Source organism: Enhydra lutris, unplaced genomic scaffold (assembly GCF_002288905.1).
Source record: "Enhydra lutris kenyoni isolate GAN:26980312 unplaced genomic scaffold, ASM228890v2 scaffoldscaffold26, whole genome shotgun sequence".
NCBI classification, from domain to species: Eukaryota; Metazoa; Chordata; class Mammalia; order Carnivora; family Mustelidae; genus Enhydra; species Enhydra lutris.
In genome coordinates this window covers 3,447,808-3,471,878 of record NW_019154110.1, presented here as the reverse complement: position 1 = coordinate 3,471,878, position 24,071 = coordinate 3,447,808, and the positions used below count along the sequence as shown (strand labels likewise).

General features: G+C 38.4%; 2 protein-coding genes across 3 annotated transcripts in view; both read left to right on the top strand.

Moving 5' to 3' along the window:
* LOC111151718 (EF-hand calcium binding domain 5) overlaps positions 1-3,769 on the top strand; it is a 119,408-nt gene extending 115,639 nt beyond the window's left edge. The window contains exon 23 of the mRNA XM_022509880.1: positions 3,576-3,769. Within this exon, the coding sequence (XP_022365588.1) occupies positions 3,576-3,769 (194 nt within the window). The remainder of the gene's footprint in view (positions 1-3,575) is intronic.
* Positions 3,770-12,303: 8,534 nt separating this feature from the next.
* LOC111151797 (nuclear speckle splicing regulatory protein 1) overlaps positions 12,304-24,071 on the top strand; it is an 89,472-nt gene continuing 77,704 nt past the window's right edge. Inside the window, exons 1-2 of one of the 2 annotated variants that reach the window (XM_022510001.1) lie at positions 12,304-12,363; positions 13,542-13,635. Coding sequence is in view for 1 of the 2 variants with exons in the window: in XM_022509999.1 (XP_022365707.1) it covers positions 12,344-12,360; positions 13,542-13,635 (111 nt within the window). In the remaining variant the exon portion in view is untranslated. The remainder of the gene's footprint in view (positions 12,364-13,541; positions 13,636-24,071) is intronic. The other variant, XM_022509999.1, reaches the window with a different exon arrangement.

The window sequence follows — 24,071 nt, the reverse complement described above, 5'->3', positions numbered from 1 at the left end:
ATTTTTAAACTAATACACCTGTAAGAACTCAGTGTTCCACGTGGAACAAAATTCTACCCAACTTCAGATAATTCAAGAAAACGTGTATTTTTACCTCCCCACTTACCAGTGAGTCCTTCCTGATAAGCTGGAAGCAGCATATCAGACCATGTTAAATTAACAATGACATATTAAGTGCCCGACTACCATGTCAAATATGAGTTTTCTGACCCACATAAAAACTGAAATATGCACACACATGCCCTTTTAAGTATACAGTGTGGCCTGGACATTCAGCTCATTGCATATGGCAGTAATGTTAAAAGGTGGCATAGGGTATATAAAACAATAGAAAGAAAGGAACGAAAACTAAGAACTCATAATAAGGAAAGGAACATTCAAGAAATACTGCTGATCTTGGGTTACTAGTTGAAAGGAGCAGTTACACTTTAACTTTGGAACTCGATGCTTAAATACATCATTATTTTTGCTTCACCCATTTTTCCAATTGTAATTCCCCCAAAGGATTTAACTCTTCTAGTGTGAAAGCAGTGATCCATAAAGGGAGTTTGAATTAGAACTACCCTAGAACATCCCGATGTCTTCAGCAAAATCAATTCCTTGTATAAGTTTGATTAAACTAAAACCTACAAAAATACCATCAAATGTTTCTGAGTTGATAGGTTCATGAACGGATTCAAAGGTTGACCCAGCCATTCTTTTAGCTGAGATGTCTTCAGGTAATCTATTACAACCCTTACCAAGGCAACGCAAAAAATATATGTAGAATTTCTTATGGTTAGGAAAGAAACAAAAGTAGTGTATCTGCTTGAATGAGTTACCACGTCCGTGCACTCTGTCGCCGGCCAAGCTGCACAAGCTGGCATCTCTCCACCACAAGAGGGCAATAGCGCTCAACCGTTGTCAATGGAAACCCCCTCCAGAGCCAAGGAGGCTTCATTAGAGAAATCGTTACAGCCAGTTGTTAACACATCAATCTCTCATTGGAAAACGCGGGCAAACAGGAACCACAGTCCAGATAGGTCCAGAGCTTCTGTTCCCGGTAACAAAAAGACAGGAAATAAGCAAAAGGGGCTTGTGAAAGGGAGAGGCCTCCCTCCCCATCCTCATGTCCTGGAATCACCGTGGAGATGGCTGACTAGCTTAATAATGGCTGCAGATAGGGGTCTGTTTCATTTGGATGTTCAGATAAGAACACTGTGACAGGCATCTGTGGAACACGGCTCTTAATGGGGATTTGGGAAGGGCAGAATAAAAACTGATGGGTGCAGCAGAGCTGATAGCTCAGAAAATGAGTTAAGATTGATTTTAGGAATGAAACCTGGGATAAACTTTAGATTCATGACATTGGAACATTAAGATCATCAAAGTAATTTTTGCAGCCTATAGTATTACCTTGTAAAGGTTCCAGGAAGCTAATTAATACAAAAAGGGATCAATTATAACAAATGCACCTCAGTATTTTAAGTACGTGTGTTCATTGTTCTAGTATTGCCCATAACTTGAGATGGATCAGGTATTTTTAATGTGCTCTCATGACCAGCAACTGTTTTTGTTTTTATTCATAATTGTCATTTATGATACTGAGCTATTATCTGAAAAGACTTTTAACATTTGAAAAACCTAACTTAATTTCTCTGTAATTTCTTGTTGTCTCAACATTTCTTGAACAATTACAATTTAGAAGAAAGACGGTGTTTCTGTGAGTGTTAAAAGAATTTTTGAAAATTGGACCCCTATATTTTAAAGTCACCCTCAAATAAAAATGGAGACGTGAATATTTCCCGCCTTTTATGTGCCTTACATGTCTCGTATTGTACCTTTTGTCATGGTCAAAACTTCAAAACAATAGAAAGGGTACATCTAATTCAGGGAATCTTGTTCTTTCATAGAGAGAAAGGATAGAATACAGGGAAATAAAACATGTTCTGTCATCCTAATAGATACCCAGGAGGGACATAACTGTCATTGTTGTTAATGAGCCATTGGATAGAAGATGATATTTTAAAACTCTTATTCAAGTATAAGTATCATTTAATGGTTTATTCAACTCAAATTAGCAAACATTATTGAGTTAGGCACTGTGAAAGACAATAGGAGTAACAAAAATGAATAAAACATCGAGCTGAGGATGAGAGTCACCCGAAAGAAGGAAGGTAATTAATATTTTTTAGCAACTACTCTGTAACAGATTGTTGCATATGTTTTCTCATTAATACTTGTAACAGTTCTGAGGTATCATCCCTGTTTTATGGAAGATGAAACCAGCAATTAAGTGGATGGCTCAAAGTCACAGAACTAGCTGGTACAGAGCCACGACTGGAACCCAGATCTGTTCAACTTTTAAAGCACAGTCTTTTTTTATTTGGGTCATTCTGTCTGAATATTAGTGATTGACTCCTGGAGAAAAGTAACTTTTATATCTGGTAGTTTAATAGTTTACAGTTTAACAAATGAAACATCATGTTGTGCAGTCATTACATATTCTAAAATATTTTTTAATTAGGAAATATTTTAAACATAGAAGTTAGAGGGGTACTGGCTGGCTCAGCCCAAAGAGCACACGACTCTTGACCTCAGGGTTGTGAGTCTGAGCCCCGTGTTGGGTGTAAAGTTTACTTAAAAAAAGAAGAAGAAGAAGTTAGAAACTTATAGAGGTTACAGAGCCGTATGCTATATTCAATCTTAATATTATGTATGAGTCAGACACTTTTAAAGAAATAAAACATTACAGAAACTGTTGAGACTTTCTACCTCTCCTTGATCTCATTCTCCTTTCTTCCTCTCTAGAGATAACACTATTACGAATTTGATGTTTATCAGTTTTATGCATGATTTCTTGCTTTGACTACGTGTTTATGAATCCATAAACAATATAATATTATTTTACAGGGTTTTAAATTGTGTTTTAATTGTATCCAAAAGAACATTTAAAAAAAAAAGATTTTGTTTATTTATTTGAGAGAGAGAATGTACAGGGAAGAGGGGCAGAGGGAGAAGGAGAAGCAGACTTCCCACTGAGCAGGGAGCTCATGTGGGGCTGGATCCCAGGACCCCAGGATCAGGAACGAAGCCGAAGGCAGACGCTTAACTGACTGAGCCACCCAGGTGCCCCCAAGAACACATTATTTTACAACTTACTTTTTTTGATAATATGTTTTTGAGATTTATCCACAATGGTCTATATACCAAAATTCATTTATCTGTTTTCTGATAATTGCATAAACAAAATTCCGCTATGGTTTTGACTCAAAGAATATCTGACGAACTTTCCTCATTAAACTGAAACTTATATTTTAATAATAAAAGTGCAAAACTAGGGACGCCTGGGTGGCTCAGTTGGTTAAGCGGCTGCCTTCGGCTCAGGTCATGATCCCAGCGTTCTGGGATCGAGTCCCGCATCGGGCTCCTTGCTCAGCAGGGAACCTGCTTCTCCCTCTGCCTCTGCCTGCCTCTCGGCCTACTTGTGATCTCTCTCTCTCTCTCTCTCTCTGACAAATAAAATCTTAAAAAAAAAAAAATTTAAAAAAAAAGTGCAAAACTATCCACACTAACTTTTTTTTTTCTTGGTACAGATCATTCTCGAATCGAAGTATGGGAATTTGGTAATACTGTCATCGAATACTTCTACCACTGGACACACATCTGTTTAGCTCTCATGGAGCTAAACAAAAAACCAAGTAGTGCCCTTGTTCCCCCCTTGCCCTCCAAGACTGACTCCTGTGTGTATGCAAAGATGCCGAAGGGAAACATGCCAGGGAAATGCTAATGAATTAGTACTGTACTTGGGATATTTTTGTCATGTTCAGTTTTGTTAACTCTAAAATATTTTCAATTGGAAAGGAGTGCCACATAGACATATTCTGCTCCTAGACAGTTACCTCAGCACTTTCTAAAACGAAAATGCTACCTAAGGAGAAATTTGATCTAAAAAATATCCAGTCAAGGTAGCCGTAACCAAACGTATGGAATATGCTTAAAAGTTTCTTTTTAGTTTTAACTTTGCATCTGCCATGGCACTATTGTGGCTAATTGGGTAGAGTTATTTTCATTCTTTTAAGGTACAAAGTAAAGACTAAGATTTAAGGGGGAAATGGCAGTTTTTACATTTATTACCAGATAATAAAGATTTTAAGAAATTACTGAGAATTGTTTTTCTAGTTTTTCAGAGACTTAAGTGAGCGCCCCCACTTTTCCCTCTCCACCTCCGACTCCTCCTCCCCACTCATTTTGACAGGTTATTCAATGAATAGAAATTCTTGTGGGAAGATGTCCATGACTCATGGAAAAAAGCAAACACCTTTCTTTTTATTTTTTAATAACAAAAACCTCTCAAGTTCAAGAACTGCAAAAAAGAATTTATACTTATTTTAAGCTTATTATTACAGCAAACTTTGCTGCTCTTTTGTGAGATCTCATCTTTGCAATAAGATATCTGATGAGAGTCCCTTTTTAATAAAAATTTGGGAAATTAAACTTCATTTTCTTTATTTGGTTGACAAAATGTGATGTGTTCCAAACATCTTATAATTTGAGATTGGAGGTCCCTTCTTAACCTTTTCTGATAAGATGGCAGTGTTATTACCAGTCCTCATCTCCTGGATGCCCAGTTTTAACCTGTAAGCCTATTTCATATTTGGAAGAGGGCTTTTCAGGGCATTTGCAACGACATTTCTAGGAACAGTGTTCTTAAAGATATTAAACTGATAGCCACATATCCTGATGGCTTCAGAACAAGCTTGGCAAGTCCACTGTGCATACAAATGGCATTTTAGGCAGTGAAGAGAGAACATTTTTACAGAATGCTACCTTCTTAACCATTATCATGGGAATTAAGCAAACTAAATGGCATCTAGCTTAACTGAGAACAGATATACATTTGCCTGGATTTTAACTTGTTTGAAGTATTTTCACACACAGTTCATTTGATCCTGTAAGGTAGTCAGTCTAATATCAATCTAATATCATTATCTCTACTTTATAAGTTAGGACATAGGCTCAAAGAGTGAGTTGCTTAGGTCAAAATAGCTAGTAAGAAGCAGGGGGGCCTAGCATTCATCTTTCCTAATTTTTGCCAGCACCTCAGATATGTCACTAACACTTGACAACCTTTACCAGGCTAATGACCATGTTATCAGTCTTTTGGAAACTACTTTAAAATTAAGCAACTGGGGTGCCTGACTGGCTCAGTTGTTAAGCATCTGCCTTCAGCTCAAGGTCCTGGGATTGAGCCCCACATTGGGCTCCCTGCTCTGTGGGAAGCCTGCTTCTCCCTCTCCTGCTCCCCCTGCTTGTGTTCCCTCTCTCGCTGTGTCTCTGTCAAATAAATAAATAAAATCTTCGAAAAAAAATAAAATTAAGCAACCAACAAGAAAGACTAATTGGATTTATTTAATAATCTTTCAAGTAACATACTATCCCATAACACCAGAAGCTTACTTTTTTAGCGAAGAGGATGTTATTCATACTTGACAAAATTTAGATATAGATTTATATTTAAATATATTTATTGGATAGGCTGATTTGAATCATTTGAATAGATTGAATTACCTACAGTGATATATATATATAGATATATCTATATATATATATATATTTCAGAAGGTTAGACTTGATTAGATTTTTTGTTGGTGCTCTTTCCTATAGCTTATAGGTAATGAGGACACTGTATGGTGTCAACCATGCAGGCCATTTTCTTCTTTCTTTCTTCTTCTTTCTTCTTTCTTCTTTTTTTTTTAATTTAAAGGGGATGGAAGTTCATTGAATACACTATAAGGGAGCAGCGAGCAAGGAGAGACTGTCTACCAGGACATAGTGGCAGGGGCTAAATTGGTGGGGGGCATATGGGAGTATGAGAACATATGGAGTCTTCCTTTTTGGTAACTGTGTCCAGTTTAAGTAGCCCATTGGTCAGCTAAGGCTTATGGCTGTCTTGAGGTGAGTGGCTTAATGAGCCTGTTTGCATTCAGCCCAGTGGTCACTGTGGGCCCTTTTGGCTTTCTTGGGTTTCCATTCCTCAAGCCTGTTGCCTATAAGCAGCCTCGACATTCCCTCCCGACAGATCAATGATGACAAGTCTTTGGCATTTGAGTGGAAGACTCATCTTCAGTAGCAGCTTCACCTTGGATGGGGAGAAACATGCTTTCCCTACCTAAGCTTGTGGGGCCATCAGAGTTTCTATGCAGTTATAGACCAGAGCATGGTATTATATTGTGCTGATACGAGATTTGAGTGAAATTCCCTGGTGGCTAGGTCCATGGGATTTAGAGGGAGGGGACCCTCCAATGGCATGGGCTGGAATCATTATTTGTATATATAATTGTTGGATTTACTCAGGCGCATAGGAACGTATTTTGCCTGTAGATCAGAATGGCAGCTGGATCCAAGAGAACAAAGGAAAAAGGGGGTGGAGGGCAAAAGAAGCAAAGGCAGCTGAGTCAGCCAGTATCAGGAAAGGGTCCCAGCCCAGTCTATAATGTGTACAGATTTCCCCTAGACAAGTTTTTACTGCACGCATGTTAGGAACAGAGACCTCAGGAGGATGGAGTGGGAGGGGAGAGGAAAGGGGTCCTTCGCCCTCACAGGCACAGGCAGTTTGACCTCTCTGCCCTCAGACCTTTAGACCAAACTGGGGAGCTGTCCTGGCCAGAGATCTTCAGTTGTCTGAGGAGTACTAGGGTTTGACTGCAGAAGAGCCAAAAAGAGAAAGGAAAGCGAGAGAAGGATCCTTCCCAAGGACAAGAGGGGAAATCCCTCACCCTTTCAGCAAGGACAGTCTGGTGGGTTCCCCCGGGGGCTTCAGAGCCTCACTAAGGAGTAACCTTCGCCAAGGCTGTCAGTTCCCCCAAGGAGCACTAGAGTTGGTCCACTGAGGGAAAGTCCCAAGAAATTCCAAAATAATCTGGGAAGACTCTCAACCCGGCAGAGGTTCTCCATTCGGGCCACAAAATGTGGGGCTTCCAGATTGGGTGGAGGCTCGTGGTGCAGGCAATGAAAGAATTCCCCCAAGGCAAAACAAAGGAGCTAGAACTTTATTAAATATACTGCAAGGGAGGAGCGGCCAGGACAGCAAAGGAGAGATGTTTGTCTGGACCATTTTCCTTTTTAATTATGGCTTTCCTTGGTCTAGGAACAACAATCAGTTTTCAGGACAATGAAATCAGGAATCTAGAAATCTTAGAAATTCTAAGATTCTTAGAATCTTAGAAATTCTTTCAGGAATCTTAGAAAAGTTCCTGTTGCCTCTTTTAACAGCTTTATTGAAATACAACTTACATAAAATATAATGCCCCCACTTAAGATGTTCAGTGCAATGGTTTTTAGTGTATTCACAGAACTTGCAACCATTACAAAATCAATTTAAGAGCATTTTCATCACCCCCTTAAGAAACCCCATACTCATTAGTAGTCACTCTCCATTTTCCTCCACTCAAGCCCTAGGCAAATATTTATCTTCCTTTCTCTATGGGTTTGCTTATTCCAGACATTTTATATGCATGGAATCATACAGTATGTGGTTTCTTGTGATTGACTTCCCATTCCCCATTAATCTAAGTATGATTAAGCTACCAGCTGCCCTCAACTTCCATAGACATCTCCAATCCACTGACTCCAAAGATCTTTGCAGGTAATTTAGGGAATTTTCATTCTTCTCATGTGAGGTTTATGTAATGCTACTCCCACCTAACCCCACTCTACATCATTAACTCTGTGTTCTTACTCTCCCCCATATGATTTTATTATAAAGACTTCTCTTAATAGATAATATCAATAAATTAAATATTGCCTATTTCTTTGTCCATAGACATGGTAATTATCCTCAGAGGGTGTTCTGTCTCCTAGTCATTAGCTCTATAACTCTATCTTACCGTCCCTCAGTTTACTGCCTGGGCTTAGACTGTCTTGCCCATAGACCACAACTAGTAAGGCACATCTTGGTGGCCATATCTTGTTCTCTGTGGCCCTGACTCTCCAGCCACAGCTTTTTGAATTAGGGTTGATCGTAATTCAAAGGGAATTGGTTTCAACCACAAATTGGTTTCAAAGGGAAACCAATTTGTGAAATGGTCTAATATTGAAAGTAACTAAACCATGGATAAACCAAACTGGGAAACAGTAATAGGAGCAGTGGCTAGAAGGGGGGTAAGTATTTAGAGAGACCAAAAAGTGTCATACCAGGCCCTAAACAATTAAAGCAAACTGCCTTCCAGACAGTAAAAATTAGCAGAAATTGTTGGTAGAGAACAAGTTTAGAGAATGGGTAGTTTGGTTTGGGACAAGAATGCACAAAAAGGCAGAGAGGGTACAAAAAGCAGCAGAGACTGAAAGAGTAAGGAAGTAACATAAGTAACATTAATGTCAAAAGATTAAATGGAACATCCATTATCTTGGGTGCTAAGGACCCTGCAGTTACCCTGGATCCAATTCTAGTCAACTGCTTTATTCTTGAGGTCTTATTTCTGAAAGTCTAAGTTAGTCAGAATTCTCTGTTGTGTAACAGTCAGGAGTATGGTAGTGATGATACCATCTCTTATTGGCTTTACCCTGCTTCTGTCCTTTCAGCACCTTCAATTAAAGTTCCCAAACTTGGGTTCAAAAGTTAGGAGGCTTCTCTGTGTCTCTGATTCACTGCTGTAGGTACCACCATTGCTGCAAACTCTGCCAAGGGTTTGAAGAACTTGAACTCTCTGAAACACTGCATCTGAGAAATCAGTGTTCTACCTTTGGGAAAAATCTCACAATTGCTTCACTGCAACATCCCAAAGGCAAGGGGAGAATACAGGATTCAATACAGCAATTCAAAAGCTCACATTATATATAGCATATTGAGCTGGGTAATTTTGTGTAACTAATTCTGCATTCAGTCTCTTTAAGCAAGAGGCAGACAGTCTTGGCAGGGGGGCTTTATTTTTACCCTTTATTGATTCTTTATTTTAAGCAAAATAACAGATACTTACCGTTTAAAGAGTCATCCTATTATACCTTTTAAGACCAGAGCCTTTCTCAGTCCCTCTTCACCCCTATTTTTCTTATTTCTGAGTCGACTATTTTCAATTCCTTTAGCTCAGGAATTAATACACAGCCCACAGGCTAAATCCGGCCAGTTGCCTATTACAATAAAGTTTTATTAGAAAAGCCATGCCCAGGGGTGCCTGGCTAGCTCAGTCAGTGGACCAAGTGACTCTTGTTCTCAGGGTCCTGAGTTCAAGCCCCACATGTAGCGTAGAGTTTATTTAATAGATAGCTAGATAAGAAGGAAGGAAGGAAGGAAGGAAGGGGGGGGGGGGAGGGGAAAGGGAAAGGTAAGGTGGAGGGAAGGAAAGGCCATGCCCAATTGTTTATGACTGCCTTCGCACTACAAGGGCATAACTGAATACCTGCCACAGGTACTAAGACCCTAAGACCCACAAAACCAAAATATTTACTATCTGACCCTTGGCATAAAAAGTTTCCCAACCTCTGGGGTGCCTGGGTGGCTCAGTGAGTTAAGCCTCTGCCTTTGGCTCAGGTCATGATCCCAGGGTTCTGGGATCGAGACCCACATCAGACTCTCTGCTCAGCAGGGGGCCTGCTTCCTCCTCTCTCTCTGCCTGCCTCTCTGCCTACTAGTGATCTCTGTCTGTTAAATAAATAAATAAAATCTAAAAAAAAAAATGAATAAATAAAATTATAAAAGTTTCCCAACTTCTATTTTGGCTTTTGTTTTGACATGTACCTCCACAGTGTGAAATAACATACTGTGTGGCTACATTTTTTTTTTCCTGACTTAAGCAATATTTATTAGCCTCCCAGTTTGCATTACAAAGATTTAGCTTCTTCCCCAGCATGTGTGTCCACACACACAAAAACACATAAACATCTCCCATTCCTCCATTCTTTCCAATATATTACATTGTAATTTAAATTAGAATATGTTGATCTTCAGCGTTTGCATTATTGTGATTATGTATGCTATTTAGGGCTTAGCCATGTAGTAAATTACAACTATTTTCCTTTTCTGAACATCTTTTGATTTTCCCAGTAGTTAATGTCAAAAGAGTGGCGGAGTGACCAGAATAATAGCACCCAAAGTAGATTTCAGAGTAAAGAATATTACCATGATAAAGAAGGTCATTTCATAATGAAAAATAGGTCTCCATTAATTAAGAAGTCATAACAATCAAGGGGCGCCTGGGTGGCTCAGTGGGTTAAGCCGCTGCCTTCGGCTCAGGTCATGATCTCAGAGTCCTGGGATCGAGCCCCGCATCCGGCTCTCTGCTCAGCAGGGAGCCTGCTTCCTCCTCTCTCTCTGCCTGCCTCTCTGCCTGCTTGTGATCTCTCTGTCAAATAAATAAAATCTTAAAAAAAAAATATTAAAAAAAAAAAAAAGAAGTCATAACAATCTTAAGTATTTATACATCTAATAACAGAGTTTCAAGGTACATGGAGCAAAAACGGATTAGTACTACAATTCCAAAGAGACAGAAGTAGATTACTGGTTACCTAGGGTCAAAGGGTATAGGGTAAAATGGCTGACTGATAGATACATGCTTTCTTTCTTGGGCATTAAAAGTATTCTAAAATTGATTGCGGTGATGATAGCACAACTCCCTGAATGTATTACAAACCATATCCCAACAAAGCTGTTTGAAAAAGAATGCCTGGGGGGCCTAGTCAGTTAAGCATCTGACTCTTGATATTGGCTCAGGTCATGATCTCAGGGTGAAATTGAAACCATAATGGGCTTCACTGCACTGGGTTGTGTAGCCTACTTAAGAGTCTCTCGCTTTCCCTCCACTAGACCCTTCCCACATAAAAAAAAAAAAAAAAAGAATGGCTATAATATGAAGAAATCCCACCTACACATAAATGGTAAATATGTGGTTAAACATAATATTTTTCTTATTTTAAAAATGTTTTCGAAAGATAATTGCTTAAAGCAAAAATAATTTATATGTTTATAACACAAGTAGCAATAAAATGTGTGAAAACAGTAACACAAAGTCTAAGAGGAAAATACTTTTGTAAGGTTTTTTAAATTATACATAGAAAAGTATAGTCATCATTGAAGACGGACTGAGAAAAATTAAAGGTGTATATGAGAAACTCCAAAGCAACACCTAAAAACATAAGTATGGCCAGTAAGCCAACAAAGAGTTTGCATCATAAAAATCTTAAGCTCAATCATAAAAATTCCTTGATTAATCCAAAAGAGGGCAAAAAAAAAGCAGGGAGGGTTAGAGAACAAAGAACAGATGCGGAAATAGAAAAACTGCAACCATATTCCTAATCGCTTTAAAGAAAATGTTCTAAACACCCTAATAAAAGAAATCATCCTATTAGACAAAAAAAGCAAGACCCAAATATATACTATCAACATGAGATCCACTTTGAATATAAAGACACAAATAGATTAAAATAAGTTAAAAGTAAAAGAATGGAAAAAGATGTACTATGCTAACAAAGCGGACTGTATAAATACCAGATAAAGTACATTGAGAGAAATAAGAGAGTCATTTCTTAACGGTATAGAGATCAATGCAAGAAGACCTAACAATCCTAAATGTTTATATACCTAATAACAGAACTTCAAAACACAAGAGAATTAAAAGGAGAAATAGATCCACAATTATAGTTGGAGATTTTAACATCCTTCTATCAGTAATTGAAAAGATATCTTTGGCTGCTGTAAGACTAGTTTGGAATGGGCCAAGTGCTAGTGAATGAACAGACGGAGTGTGACTGGATTTAAAAATGTACATAGATCCTATATGATTTTGATTTCTATACCCAGCATTACCACCATGTTATGAATCATTTCGTCCAATGAGCATATGCCCAGTATTCACGTATAGGTTTTTATCTTCTGCCAAGTTACCCTGTGCCAGCTATACTCACACTGAATACCTCGGCGGGGGGGGAAAAAAAATCGATAGCCTTAGGGCAGTGTTTTTCAAACTTGAGTGATTATCACAGTTCCCTGCAGGGTTCGTTAAAATTCAGATGGCTGGGCCCCATCCCGGATGGGGATGCATTTAATGCAGTAGGTCCGGGAAAGGGCCAGAGAATTTACATTTTTAACGAATTCCCGGGTGACGCTCCACACTTTGGGAGCTAATGGCCTAGAATTGTCATTCCTTTCCTCGCATTAATTTCTAGACAGCCAGTTGGTTTCCAAACAAAGACGAAGACCGTAGGACTGGGTCTCCTACAGCGCGTAAGGAACTCAAAGGCCGGACTCTCAGTGGATCCAAGTGGTTCAGACCTCCCAAATCCGCGCGAGAGTTTACGTGACGACGTCGGCGTCTGCGTCTGCGTCTGCGTGACGTCGGCGTCGGCCACGTTCAGCGGAGACGAGAGCAAGATGGCGATTCCGGGCAGGTAGTGAGTGATCCGGGAGTTAGGGTCAGGCTGGGAATGGAAAATCACGGCGACTTTGTCTTTGGCCGAGGAGAAAAAGTGCGCTGGAAGTGAAGGGGCTTGTGCCGTCAGGGATAGAGACGGGGAGAAGCGAGAGATCCTGAGGAACATATTCCCCTCCCCCACACATTTTCCAGGATGGAAGCCCGAAGTTTGAGGGAGAAACTTGTGAGGAAATAAAGGAAGTTAGGCTGAGGGGCAGAGAGCGAGACTTTTCTATTTTCCAAAAGCTCGGTCTGAGGCCCCTCAGTCTTGCTTCCTACCCCGCGCTTGAGTTTCTCCCTGGTTGGATGCTTTCATGGGCAATGAGAAGAGAGACCATTCCTGGCTTCCTTAGAGGGCCTTGTTCTCTTTGGCTGCTCAAGTCCTGATTCCCGCCCTCCCTTCTTGTTTTAGGAATGTTGTGCAGAGAAGCCTCAGAAAAGGGTAGGCACATAGGGAATTGGGGTATACATTGCCGCAAGAGAGACAAATATTGTGTGTTCTCGGAAGTTTTACCTTTGATGTATAATCCTTACTTCCCGTGATCTCGGCATTTTAAAGGCCAAAACGTGAGAAGCTGAATGAGTTGGATCTGATGGCATGGTTCTCTGAGATGCTCATGAGTTCGGTAGAGTGTAATGGGCATCTGCCCATGGCTACTTGGGTTTCTCAGTTAATGTAATCTTTAAAAATTTCTCGTGGGTGACATTATCCAATAACTTATTTAAAACTATGTAAGTATCCAGTAGGGAAAAACAAAACAAGACTAGATATTTTTTTGTTCGACCACATGGATAATTTAGAGTGTTTTCTAATTTTTAGTGGGCATAAACTGAACTTTCCACTAACGTGTTCTTTCTAAAACATTACTGTTACTTCACCGTCTAAAACATTTCTGAAGTCTTCAATTAATTCTCTTTGATTAATATGGTGTTTGAATTTGGTCTTTACCTGCAAATAATTGCTTAAAAGCAATACTTAGAAAATCTTAATGGACATTAGAATTTTGAGATCACTGAAAAGCAGAAAAAATCTTATGTGTTCATAAGCTATTTGACATGTTTTGACTTGGTAGCTTCATCTGGAAGAGGTAGTGGATGTATTATTTTTTAACATTTAAGTATAATGGTGTAATTTCTATTTCAAAAAAAAAAATGCAGGTATGGGCTTATTTTGCCAAAGAAAGCACAGCAGTTGCACCCTGTTTTGCAAAAACCATCAGTGTTTGGAAATGATTCTGATGATGATGAAGAGGTAAGGGAACCTATGTTTTTCTATTGCATTGTTAGAAATATAATTTTTTAAATTGAACTTGTGAATTTGATGTCTTTTCTTGCCTTAGGTATTTACAGAATAATCAAATAATTTATAGAATTATCAAAAGGAATATTTAAAGAAAGACTTCTCACTGATTTTTTTTTTCTTCATGAGTGGTACATGGATAATCTAAGATTTTTTAAAGTTGTGAATTTCATTTATTTCTAAGCAGTTACACAAAGTTGTTTTAGACAGCTAATACTGATGTGACAAATTGTTAGTGTAAAGATCCCTGAAAATGAGCTATTAAGATGTCACCAATTGCCTAGAAATTTTTATTAGCGAAGTAGTTTCTTCTAAGACTACTTTTGTGGTTATTAATTGTCTGCTAAATGTAATTGCTCAGGTATAATTATGGTAGTTCTTGAAAGTACCATTGGTAGTACCACAATAATATCTAATATGAGTATTTTTTATTTTAGCAGCCAAAACAGTGTTTTCCTGTGAAATCTACAGCTTATAGCAGAAACAACCCCATGTATATGCTTATCTAATACTTGAGTCATTTTCTGTATTTCTAAAGACTTTTCAGTCTGTTAATCTGGTACTTCCTTTGTTCTGGCAGAAAGATAGCTTCTCTTTCAGTTTTTATTATTTTATAAGGCATAGGTAGGTAATTGAACATATTTGATACTTCTTTGCTTATTGCTTTCCTTCTGTTGAAAAAATTGGCTCCAGATGCAGTCTATTTCCCTACATTACGCCCCGAACAACTATCACATTATGATTTTATTTGCATTTCCCCAATGGCCAGTGATACTGGCCATTTATTTATCATGTTTGGAGAAATGTCTTCATATCATTTACCTGTTTTAAAATTGGAGTATTTGTGCTTTTACGAGTTGTAAAATTTCTTTATATATTCTAGATACAAGTCCCTTATTAGATACAGTTTATTAATATTTTCTCCCATTCTGTGGGTTGTCTTTTCACTTTCTTGGTAGTATCCTTTAAAGCATAAAAGTTCCGTTTTGAGAAAGTCCAATTTAGTTTTCTTAATAGGTTTCTACACTTTTGTGTCTTAACCTAAGAAATCACTCCTTAATCCTGTGTCACAAAGATTTATGCCTGTATTGTAGTTCTACTTCTTAAATTTAGGTCTGTGATCCATTTTGAGTTAATTTTTGTATAGGGTGTGAGGTAGGGGTTCTACTTTATTATTTGCATAGGGTATCCAGTTGTGCCAACATTATTTGTGGAAGACTGTTCTCCATTGAATTGACTGCACCCTTGTCATTTGTTATATATATATATATTTTTTTTTTTTTTTTAATTTTTTTTAAAGTCATCAGTCATGGACATGCCTATTCTGTAGTTTCACATCCTGGCATACCATGTAATACAAAGCGAAATATTTGAGAAGGATGGGTGTACACAAGCGGTCTAGAAAGTTTATGCACATTGTTGCTCTTCCTTTTGCATTGTGAAATGAGGCTGGTGGGCAGTGGGTATACTAGAACCAGAAAAGCTAGGGCTAGGCCAGTTTGCTCTTCTTTTCTCCGTCTATCCCTCCTTCCCTTCCTTCTTCCCTTCTTTTTCCTAGGGGGATTTCTTGCAGAGAATTGGGTACATAAGTAATAAAAGACTTAAGAAACCAAAAAGGGGATGGTGAAGCAACTCAGAGATCAGCAGCAGTAAGAGCAAGTAATGATAAAGGGAAGGATTCAGGTAGCATATAGGTCCTGGAAGCCAAGGGCTAGGGTTACCTGGGAACTAGAGTCTTCCAGAAGGAGCTGAAGCCACTGTGGAGATTAATGTCTTAGGTAGGTAGAGAAAAAGGCAGAGAGGAATACTTGTTTTTTTCCCTTTCTCCTACCTTCCAGTATATCATCTTTGTTTTCCATTGGTAGAGCTCAGCCAGAAGCCAACTGACAAGAAAGCTGCAGCTTTGTTCTTAGTGAACAAATATAAAAGTTTTTCATTATAACATCTTATCAATAAAAAGATGAGTCTGATGAATTCCAGCATTGAGAAGTAAATTTCTTCGTTAAGTATATTTAAATATTTGAGGTCTGAATACCAGAATCGTTAACTTAAAATTTAACAATTTAAGCAACAATAAAGTTATAGTGCTTTGGAAAATATAGAGAAAGATATTTTATGGTTTTCTTCCAAAAGAGGGCATTATATACCTGGAGAAGAGCTGCTGCAAAGCAAATCCATTGTTATTTACAGGATTCAGAAGCATTTAAGAACCCAAATTTAAGATCAGACTTTCCTTCCAGAGGTCCGGCAGACAGCCCTAGCAAATGACTTCAATTTTAATATGTGTTTGTATTCAGAGTTAGTTTAAACGTGGGAAAGTGGTATTTAAGTGGTTCCTCTTTTGAAAATTATCAGAACTAATTAGGAATAATTAGTTTGTTCAGAGGCAGAGGAGATGGGAGTTTTTACTGTGTATGAGTAAGAGATTAATATTGTTTCCAGATGGTGTTGTCTGATCATAAGTGTTTGAGTGGTTTTGCTGTGATAGTAATGTGTTTATTCCATTTTTCCAAGTGTATCCTCTTCCAGTGTCATTGCCACCACCTTCCTCACTTAGATTATTTTAATAGCTTTGTAACTAGTTTCCTTATCACCTGTCTCCTTAAATTGATTTGAAATACTATGGACAGATTGATCCTTTTTTTTTTTTTAAGATTTTATTTATTTATTTGACAGACAGAGATCACAAGCAGGCAGAGAGAGAGGAGGAAGCAGGCTCCCTGCTGAGCAGAGAGCCCGATGCGGGGCTCGATCCCAGGACCCTGAGATCATGACCTGAGCCGAAGGCAGCGGCTTAACCCACTGAGCAACCCAGGCGCCCCCAGATTGATCCTTTTAAAGCACAGTTCTATTCACTTGTAACTGTCTTGCTTTTGAGCCTAATTATATTTAAAATCTAAACTGCTAGTCCTGACCTTGAAAGCCTTCACTAGCTTTGGCTTCAAAATGCTTACTAGCATTTGTTCCCTAACTGTGCTTCTCTGTGCAGAGTGTAGTTTTTTTGCAACTCTGCTTTTCATCACACTAGAAGTCTTTCCATCCTTCAAAACCCATTGCAAAAGTGCTTCCTTCATTTTCCCCAGTGGAAGCAATCTTTTTATTTTTTTTTTAATGATTTTATTTACTCATTTGACAGAGAGAGGGAACACAAGCAGGGGGAGTGAGAGAGGGAGAAGCAGGCTCCTCGCTGAGTAGGCACCCCAACGCGGGGCTCGATCCCAGGACCCTGGGATCATGACCTGAGCTGAAGGCAGACTCTTAACGACTGAGCCACCCAGGTGCCCCGCCAGTGGAAGCAATCTTATCCATTTTCTCTTACTCTCCTTTTCTTAGCATTTAGCTTTTTATACCTTGTGATGTAAGTTCTTTGCATACAAGTCTTGTCACTCTACCAGCGTATGAGCTCCATGAGTTAAGATCTGGATATCTATGCTGATACATGCACTACAAAGTAAAATTATTTACTTGGATGTTTTAGTTGTCTGTATTGTAAAGAGCCAGGCAGTAGGTATTTGGGCTTTGCCAGGCCAACTATTGAACTTTGCTCTCGTGTGAAAGCAGCCATTAGACAATATGTAAATGAATGATCATGACTAATTAACATATTCTAATAAAACTTCATTTACAAACGGAGAGGTGGCTGGATTTGGCTATAACTTGCTGACCCTTGGTCTACACAGTTCTCAGAAGCACTTGTGTTAAACCAGTAGTATTTCGCAAATGTTACAGGATGGTCATTGACTAAAATAGGTGTTGCATGACAGGTTAAACAAGAAACTTCCTTTTAGATATTTCTTATTACTAAATACTTGCTCATTTTGCAGAGCACAGTGACTTTTCCTTTTAATCTTGGCAATTGAAATACTTATTTCTAGACAGTATTCTTGTAGGATCCTTTTTTGCACAGTAATTCATAATGCCATGAAGAAGTATGATCAGTACAACCTGAAAGTTGTTGCAGTTTGTGTCTTTATCCAAAAGCAACAATTTTCAGGTTGGATGAAGATACAGAACTCTTTGATCTCTTCACAGAAGTATTAAGTTAAACTAGATAGCAAATGTTTATTAACTTAGTTTTTCATAAATGTATCAAAAATGTCAGAAAGTGGTGGATGATAACAATAACTTGTACTTTGAGTCTCTCAGAAGCCATGGTATAATCCTTTCATAGGTTAAGCATTCGTTTTCATAAGATGTAAAGCATTTATAAAAACACGAATACTTCAGAAAAATGAGGAAAACACATTTATAGACAAATATAGAAGAAAGAGAAATATCTGATACACACTAAAGATATTTCATCATAGTATAAGTAAGAAATGTAAATTGGGACAACAGTAAGCTGCTGTTTTTTACTATATTAGCAAATACTTTTAAAAATGTAATGGGGCGCCTGGGTGGCTCAGTGGGTTAAAGCCTCTGCCTTTGGCTCAGGTCATGATCTCAGGGTCCTGGGATCCATCCGGCATCGGGCTCTCTGCTCACTGGGGAGCCTGCTTCCCCCTCTCTCTCTGCCTGTCTCTCTGCCTACTTGTGCTCTGTCTCTCTCTCTCAAATAAATAAATAGAACCTTAAAAAAAAAAAAGAAAGAAAGAAAGAAAACTGTAATGGGTGGCCTAGGTGGCTCAGTCCGTTAAGCGTCTGCCCTCGGCTCGGGTCATGATCCCAGGGTCCTGGGATTGAGCCCCCTATTGGGCTCCCTGCCCAATATGCAGGGAGCGTATACCCTGCCAATAAGCAGGAAAGCCTGCTTCTCCCTCTCCTTCTGCCTGCTGCTCTACTTGTGCTCTCTCTCTATCTCTCTGTCAAATAAATAAAAATCTATTAAAAAAATGGTAATGGCAAGGTTTTGGTGAAGTGGGTGCTCACACTTGTGTTAGTGTAAATTGATGCCCCTTTTTGGAAAGCAGTTTTGCAAATTTGTGTCAACTTTTTTTTTTTTTTTAAGATTTTACTTATTTATTTGACAGAGAGAGATCACAAGCAGGCAGAGAGGCAGGCAGAGAGAGAGGGGGAAAGCAGGCTCCCCGCTGAGCAGAGAGCCCGATGCGGGCCTCGATCCCAGGACCCTGAGATCATGACCTGAGCTGAAGGCAGAGGCTTTAACCCACTGAGCCACCCAGGTGCCCTGTGTCAACTTTAAAAGTCAAGTTAACCCTAAAAAAAAAAAAAAAAAAAAAAAAGAATAAATGAAACCTGTTATTTTTTTGGATGACAGCATGTGGTTATTTTATTTTTGAAAAAAATTATACATATTATTATTGTAATTTTGAAGAATAGAAGGAAATGAATGTTTAAAAAAGATATCCATAATTGAATATTCTTGAAGTGAGAAACATTTAAAAGCTTGATTTTGTATCAAAGACAAACTGCCTGTATTTTCCCTTCTAAAATTCTCTCTTGAAGAAATTATCAGAAATTTGTGTTATGATTTATGGGTATTCAAAAATCTTTGCTTATGATAGCAAAAACTTAGAACTGGTCCACCCTTCCATAGTAAAAGTATGATTAAGTGTGGTGCTATATATATACAAAATTGTTATAGATAAAATCAAAGGAAAAAAGAAAGTAAAGCATTTCAGAATTTTTTTCTTAAATTTTATTAAATTTTTTATTAATTTGTTTCAGGGGTACAGGTCTATGATTCAGCAGTCTTACACAATTCAAAGCACTTACCATAGCACATACCCTCTCCAGTGTCCATCACCCAGCCACCACATCCCTCCGACCCACCTCCACTCCAGCAACACTCAGTTTGTTTCCCTCTGGTTTTATCCCTTTTCATTTTTTCCTCTCTTCCCCATGATCTTCTGCCTTGTTTCCCAAATTCCACATATCAGTGAGATCATATGGTAATTATCTTTCTCTGATTGACTTATTTCGCTTAGTATAATACACTCCAGTTCCATCCATGTCTTTGCAAATGGCAAGATTTCCCTTTTTGATGGCTGCATAATATTCCATTGTATGTATATATATATATATATATATATGTGTGTGTGTGTATACCACATATTTTCTTTTTTTGGTAAAGATTTTATTTATCTGACAGAGATCACAAGTAGGCAGAGAGGAAGGCAGAGAGAGGAAGGGAAGCAGGCTCCCTGCTGAGCAGAGAGCCCAATGCAGCGCTCAGTCCCAGGACTCTGAGATCATGACCTGAGCCAAAGGCAGAGGCTTAACCCACTGAGCCACCCAGGCGCCCCTACCACATCTTCTTTATCCATTCATCTGTTGATGGACATCTAGACTCTAGATGTCCATAGTTTAGGTATTGTGGACATTGCTGTTATAAACATTGGGGTGTGAGTACCCCTTTGTATCACTACATTTGTATCTTTAGGGTAAATACCCAGTAGTGCAGTTGCTGGGTCATAGGGTAGCTCTATTTTCAACTTCTTGAGGAAACTCCATACTGTTTTCCAGAGTGACTGCAGCAGCTTGCATTCCCACCAAAAGGGTAGGAGGGTTCCCCTTTTTCTGCATCCTCGCCAACATCTTTTGTTTCTTGACTTGTTAATTTTAGCCATTCTGACTGGTGTGAGGTAGTATCTCATTGTGTTTTGATTTGTATTTCCCTTGATGCCGAGTGATGTTGAGCACTTTTTCATGTGTCTGTTGGCCATTTGTATGTCTTCTTTGGAGAAAATGTCTGTTCATGTCTTCTGCCCATTTCTTGATTGGATTATTTGTTCTTTGGGTGTTGAGTGTGACAAGTTCTTTATAGATTTTGGATACTAGCCCTTTATCTGATATGTTATTTGCAAATATCTTCTCCCATTCTGTTAGTTGCCTTTTGGTTTTGTAAGCATTTCAGGATATTAATGTTAGTTGTCTTTGTGTAGTGTACTGATGAGTGGTGGTTTTTTATATTTTTATGTATTTTCCAAATTCTCCACAATAGTTTTATAATTGAAAAAATATTTTTTAAGAAAAATTAATGGTGAATTTGATAAGCATTTTCCATAAGATACTTAGATTTTAAATCATGGTAAAATATAAAAGGAAATAACACATTTTATCAGATAGAAGACATAATGAGACAGTACTGGAACTACTTAAAAGCATAAAGTAAGGTGAAATAAGCAGAATACAAAACTGAATATGTATGGTCATAGAAAGCTATATGTGTATGTATAGACAGAAAAATAAATGAGGGGCGCCTGGGTGGCTCAGTTGGTGCTTGGGATCAAGCCGTGCATCATTGGGCTCCCTGCTCAGCAGGGAGTCTGCTTCACCCTCTTTTCTCTCCTCCCCCTGCTCATGTTCTGTCTCTCTCTCAAATAAATAAATAAATAAATTTTTTTTAAGAAGAAAGAAAAGAAAAAAAAATGAAACCCGTTATTTTTTTGGATGATAGTGTGTGGTATTTATTTATTTATTTATTTTCTTCAAAGATTTTATTTATTCATTCGACAGACAGAGATCACAAGCAGGCCGAGAGTCAGGCAGAGAGAGAGAGAGAAGGAAGCAGGCTCCCCGCCGAGCAGAGAGCCGGACGCGGGGCCCGATCCCAGGATCATGAGACCATGACCCGAGCCAAAGGCAGAGGCTTCAACCCACTGAGCCACCCAGGCGCCCCTATTTATTTATTTTTAAAGGATTTTTTATTTATTTGACAGAGAGAGACAGAGAGGGACCATAAGCAGGGGGGATGGGAGAGGGAGGAGCAGGTTTCCCGCAGAGCAGGAAGCCCAATGTGGGGCTTGATCCTAGGACCCCAGGATCATGACCTGAGCCAAAGGCAGATGCCCAACGACTGAACCACCCAGGCACCCCATTGTGGCTTTTTTATAAAATTATATATATTATTGTAATTTTGAAGAATAGAAGGAAATGAGTGCTTTAAAAAAAAAAAGGTAACATAATTGTATATTCTTGAAGTTAGAAACATTAGTAACTGGGTTACATGATATACTTTCAGTGTTTTCACTGTTTTTTAATCTTTCTCCACTTTAATTCCAGTCTTTTAAAAGCATTTTCTAGTGAAGTAGTCTTCATAGGTCTGTTTTTCCTAATGAAGAAACTAATCCTATTTTAGTTGAAAGCCGGTTTGGTTTGCTAATGGTAAGAAAAAGTTAAAATATTAATCCATCTCAACATAGTAGTACATCTGAACCAGTAAAGTTTCAGTTGTGGTTTTTCATCAGTTATAATCATACAATTTTCTGTTTTTCTGGATATAGTCTGATACAGTTAAAGGACAGTTTTATATAAATATAACAGCATATTATGTGTAGAACTGGCAGAAAATTTATATTATTTTAATGATCACTAAGAATTTTTTTTTACACTTTTCTCATACTATTAAAATGAATTCCTGATGAATTCACGATACCGAATATATTTAGCAGCAGTATAGGCAATGAGGGATTTAAAGTAGTTGTGCAGTTTTGCTAAAAATGCATCCCTAGACTTGCTATACACGAGTGAAACAGAAGCATAAGAAAATGGAAGAAGACGGAGCACCTGGGTAGCTCAGTTGGTTAAGCATCTGCCTTTGGCTCAAGTCATGATCCCAGGGTCCTGTGATCAAGCCCCCTCTTAGGCTCCTTACTTCTCCCTCTCCTCCCCACTTGTGCTCTCTCTTGCTTCTCTATAGCTATCTCTGTCTCTCTCTTAAATAAATAAATAGGATCTTGTAAAAAAAAAAAATGCAAGAGGAGAGAAGACAGTACTAAATGATAGAATTCTGCTAGCAGTGGGAGAGATGACAAGAAAATTCTGTAGTTACTTAGTTTTTAAGTAAGCTCTACCCCCAGTATGGGCTTAAATCAAGAGTCACATGCTCTACTGACTGAGCCAGCCAGGTGCCCTGAGAATTTTCTATTCTTGTTTCATCTTCCAATAGAATGAGAACATTAAAGAAGTAGTTGAGAGAACCCAGATAATGGATGAGATGAAGTAGGAATTTTTTATCTTTTTTAGGAAGGAAATGATGGTGTTAATCATGAGTCCTTGTAGTTGTGTAAAGTTAATTTATGAATACTATGTTTAAATCTATGCATTTTTAGCCAAATTTACTTACGTTGGCACATGGGTGATTTTTAAAAAGTCTTTGATTTGAAATATAATTCATAAGCATTATTTTATTTTCCAACTTCAGAGTTTTTTGTTTTATAATTCCTGTCTCTTTATTGGTATTCTCTCTTTGGTGAGGCATTGTTCTCAGATTTTAGTTCTTTAGATGTAGTTTCCTTTAATTCTTTGAACACATTCTGTGTGTAGATCATACTTGTTTCTTTGCATGGCTCTTAATTTTTGGTTGGGATCTGAAGTTTAAAATACTGTAATGTGGCAACTCTGGAAACCAGAGTCTTCCGTCTTTCCAAGGTTTATTGGGGGTTTTTTTGCTGTTTTTGTTTTTTATGTAGTGACTTTTCTGAAGTAATTCTTGAAGTTTATGTATTTTTTTGTTGTGTATGGCCACTAGAGTTGTTGCTTGGTTAGCTTAGTGGTTAGCTAATGATTTGATAGAGATTTCTTTAAATACTTGTAACTAATAAGTCTCCAGTCTGCCAAGGGGGCTCTGTATGCATGTTGGGTATGTCTATAGTACACCACTAGGCATTTTACAACTTTGCCTTAGCCTTTACTTTTTGCTTCTGCAGAGCCTCAGGGTCAGTTGTGAGAGCTTAGGACTGTTTCAGGTCTTTCCTGATCTGGCACAAATGTCTTATATGCATGTGGACTTCATGATCCCCTGGATATGGGAAGCTTTCAAAGCTTCTTCTTGAATATCTTATTTCTCAACTTTTCTTTTTAAGCTTTTTGGTTAGCCTGTTGTTTTCCCCTTTAAAACTGTTATGCACTGCCGCAGGCAGCCCTGATGTGCAGCAGTGGTCTATGATTGTTTTTGACAGACACCCCCAGGGAAAAGTCTGTTTTACTTTGGCACTCTGTCAAGTCAAATAAAGGCAGCCCTGTGAGTGGTGTGTCTTAAGGGAACCACCAGACACATCCAGTAATTCTCTGGGATAGGGGTTTTGAAGGATCTCTAACCCCATTCTGCCTTCTCTAGTGGCTGCTAGATTGCTGGATTCTGCCATGATTGTGGGCTGTTGTTTTTAGACTACCGTGGCACTAGGGAGGGGATGATGGAAATCTGGAAAGTTAAAAATGTCACAGAGTTCTTACTGAGATTCAGCTGTTCTTGAATAAATGCTCCCTAGACTTAAAGCTTTAAGCCATTAGTTAATTTCCAGAGTTCTAAAAAAAACTGATTCTGACAATTTTTTGCCAGTGTGAAAAAGAGAAGTTTTATTGGTCCATGCTTTGCCATTTTGAGTGACTTCCCAGGTTATCTTTTAAGTGTCTCCAGTACATTTTTGCACACTCCAGATAGAGTCCTCGTACTGGTTTTATAAACACTATTGACTTCCCGTTGC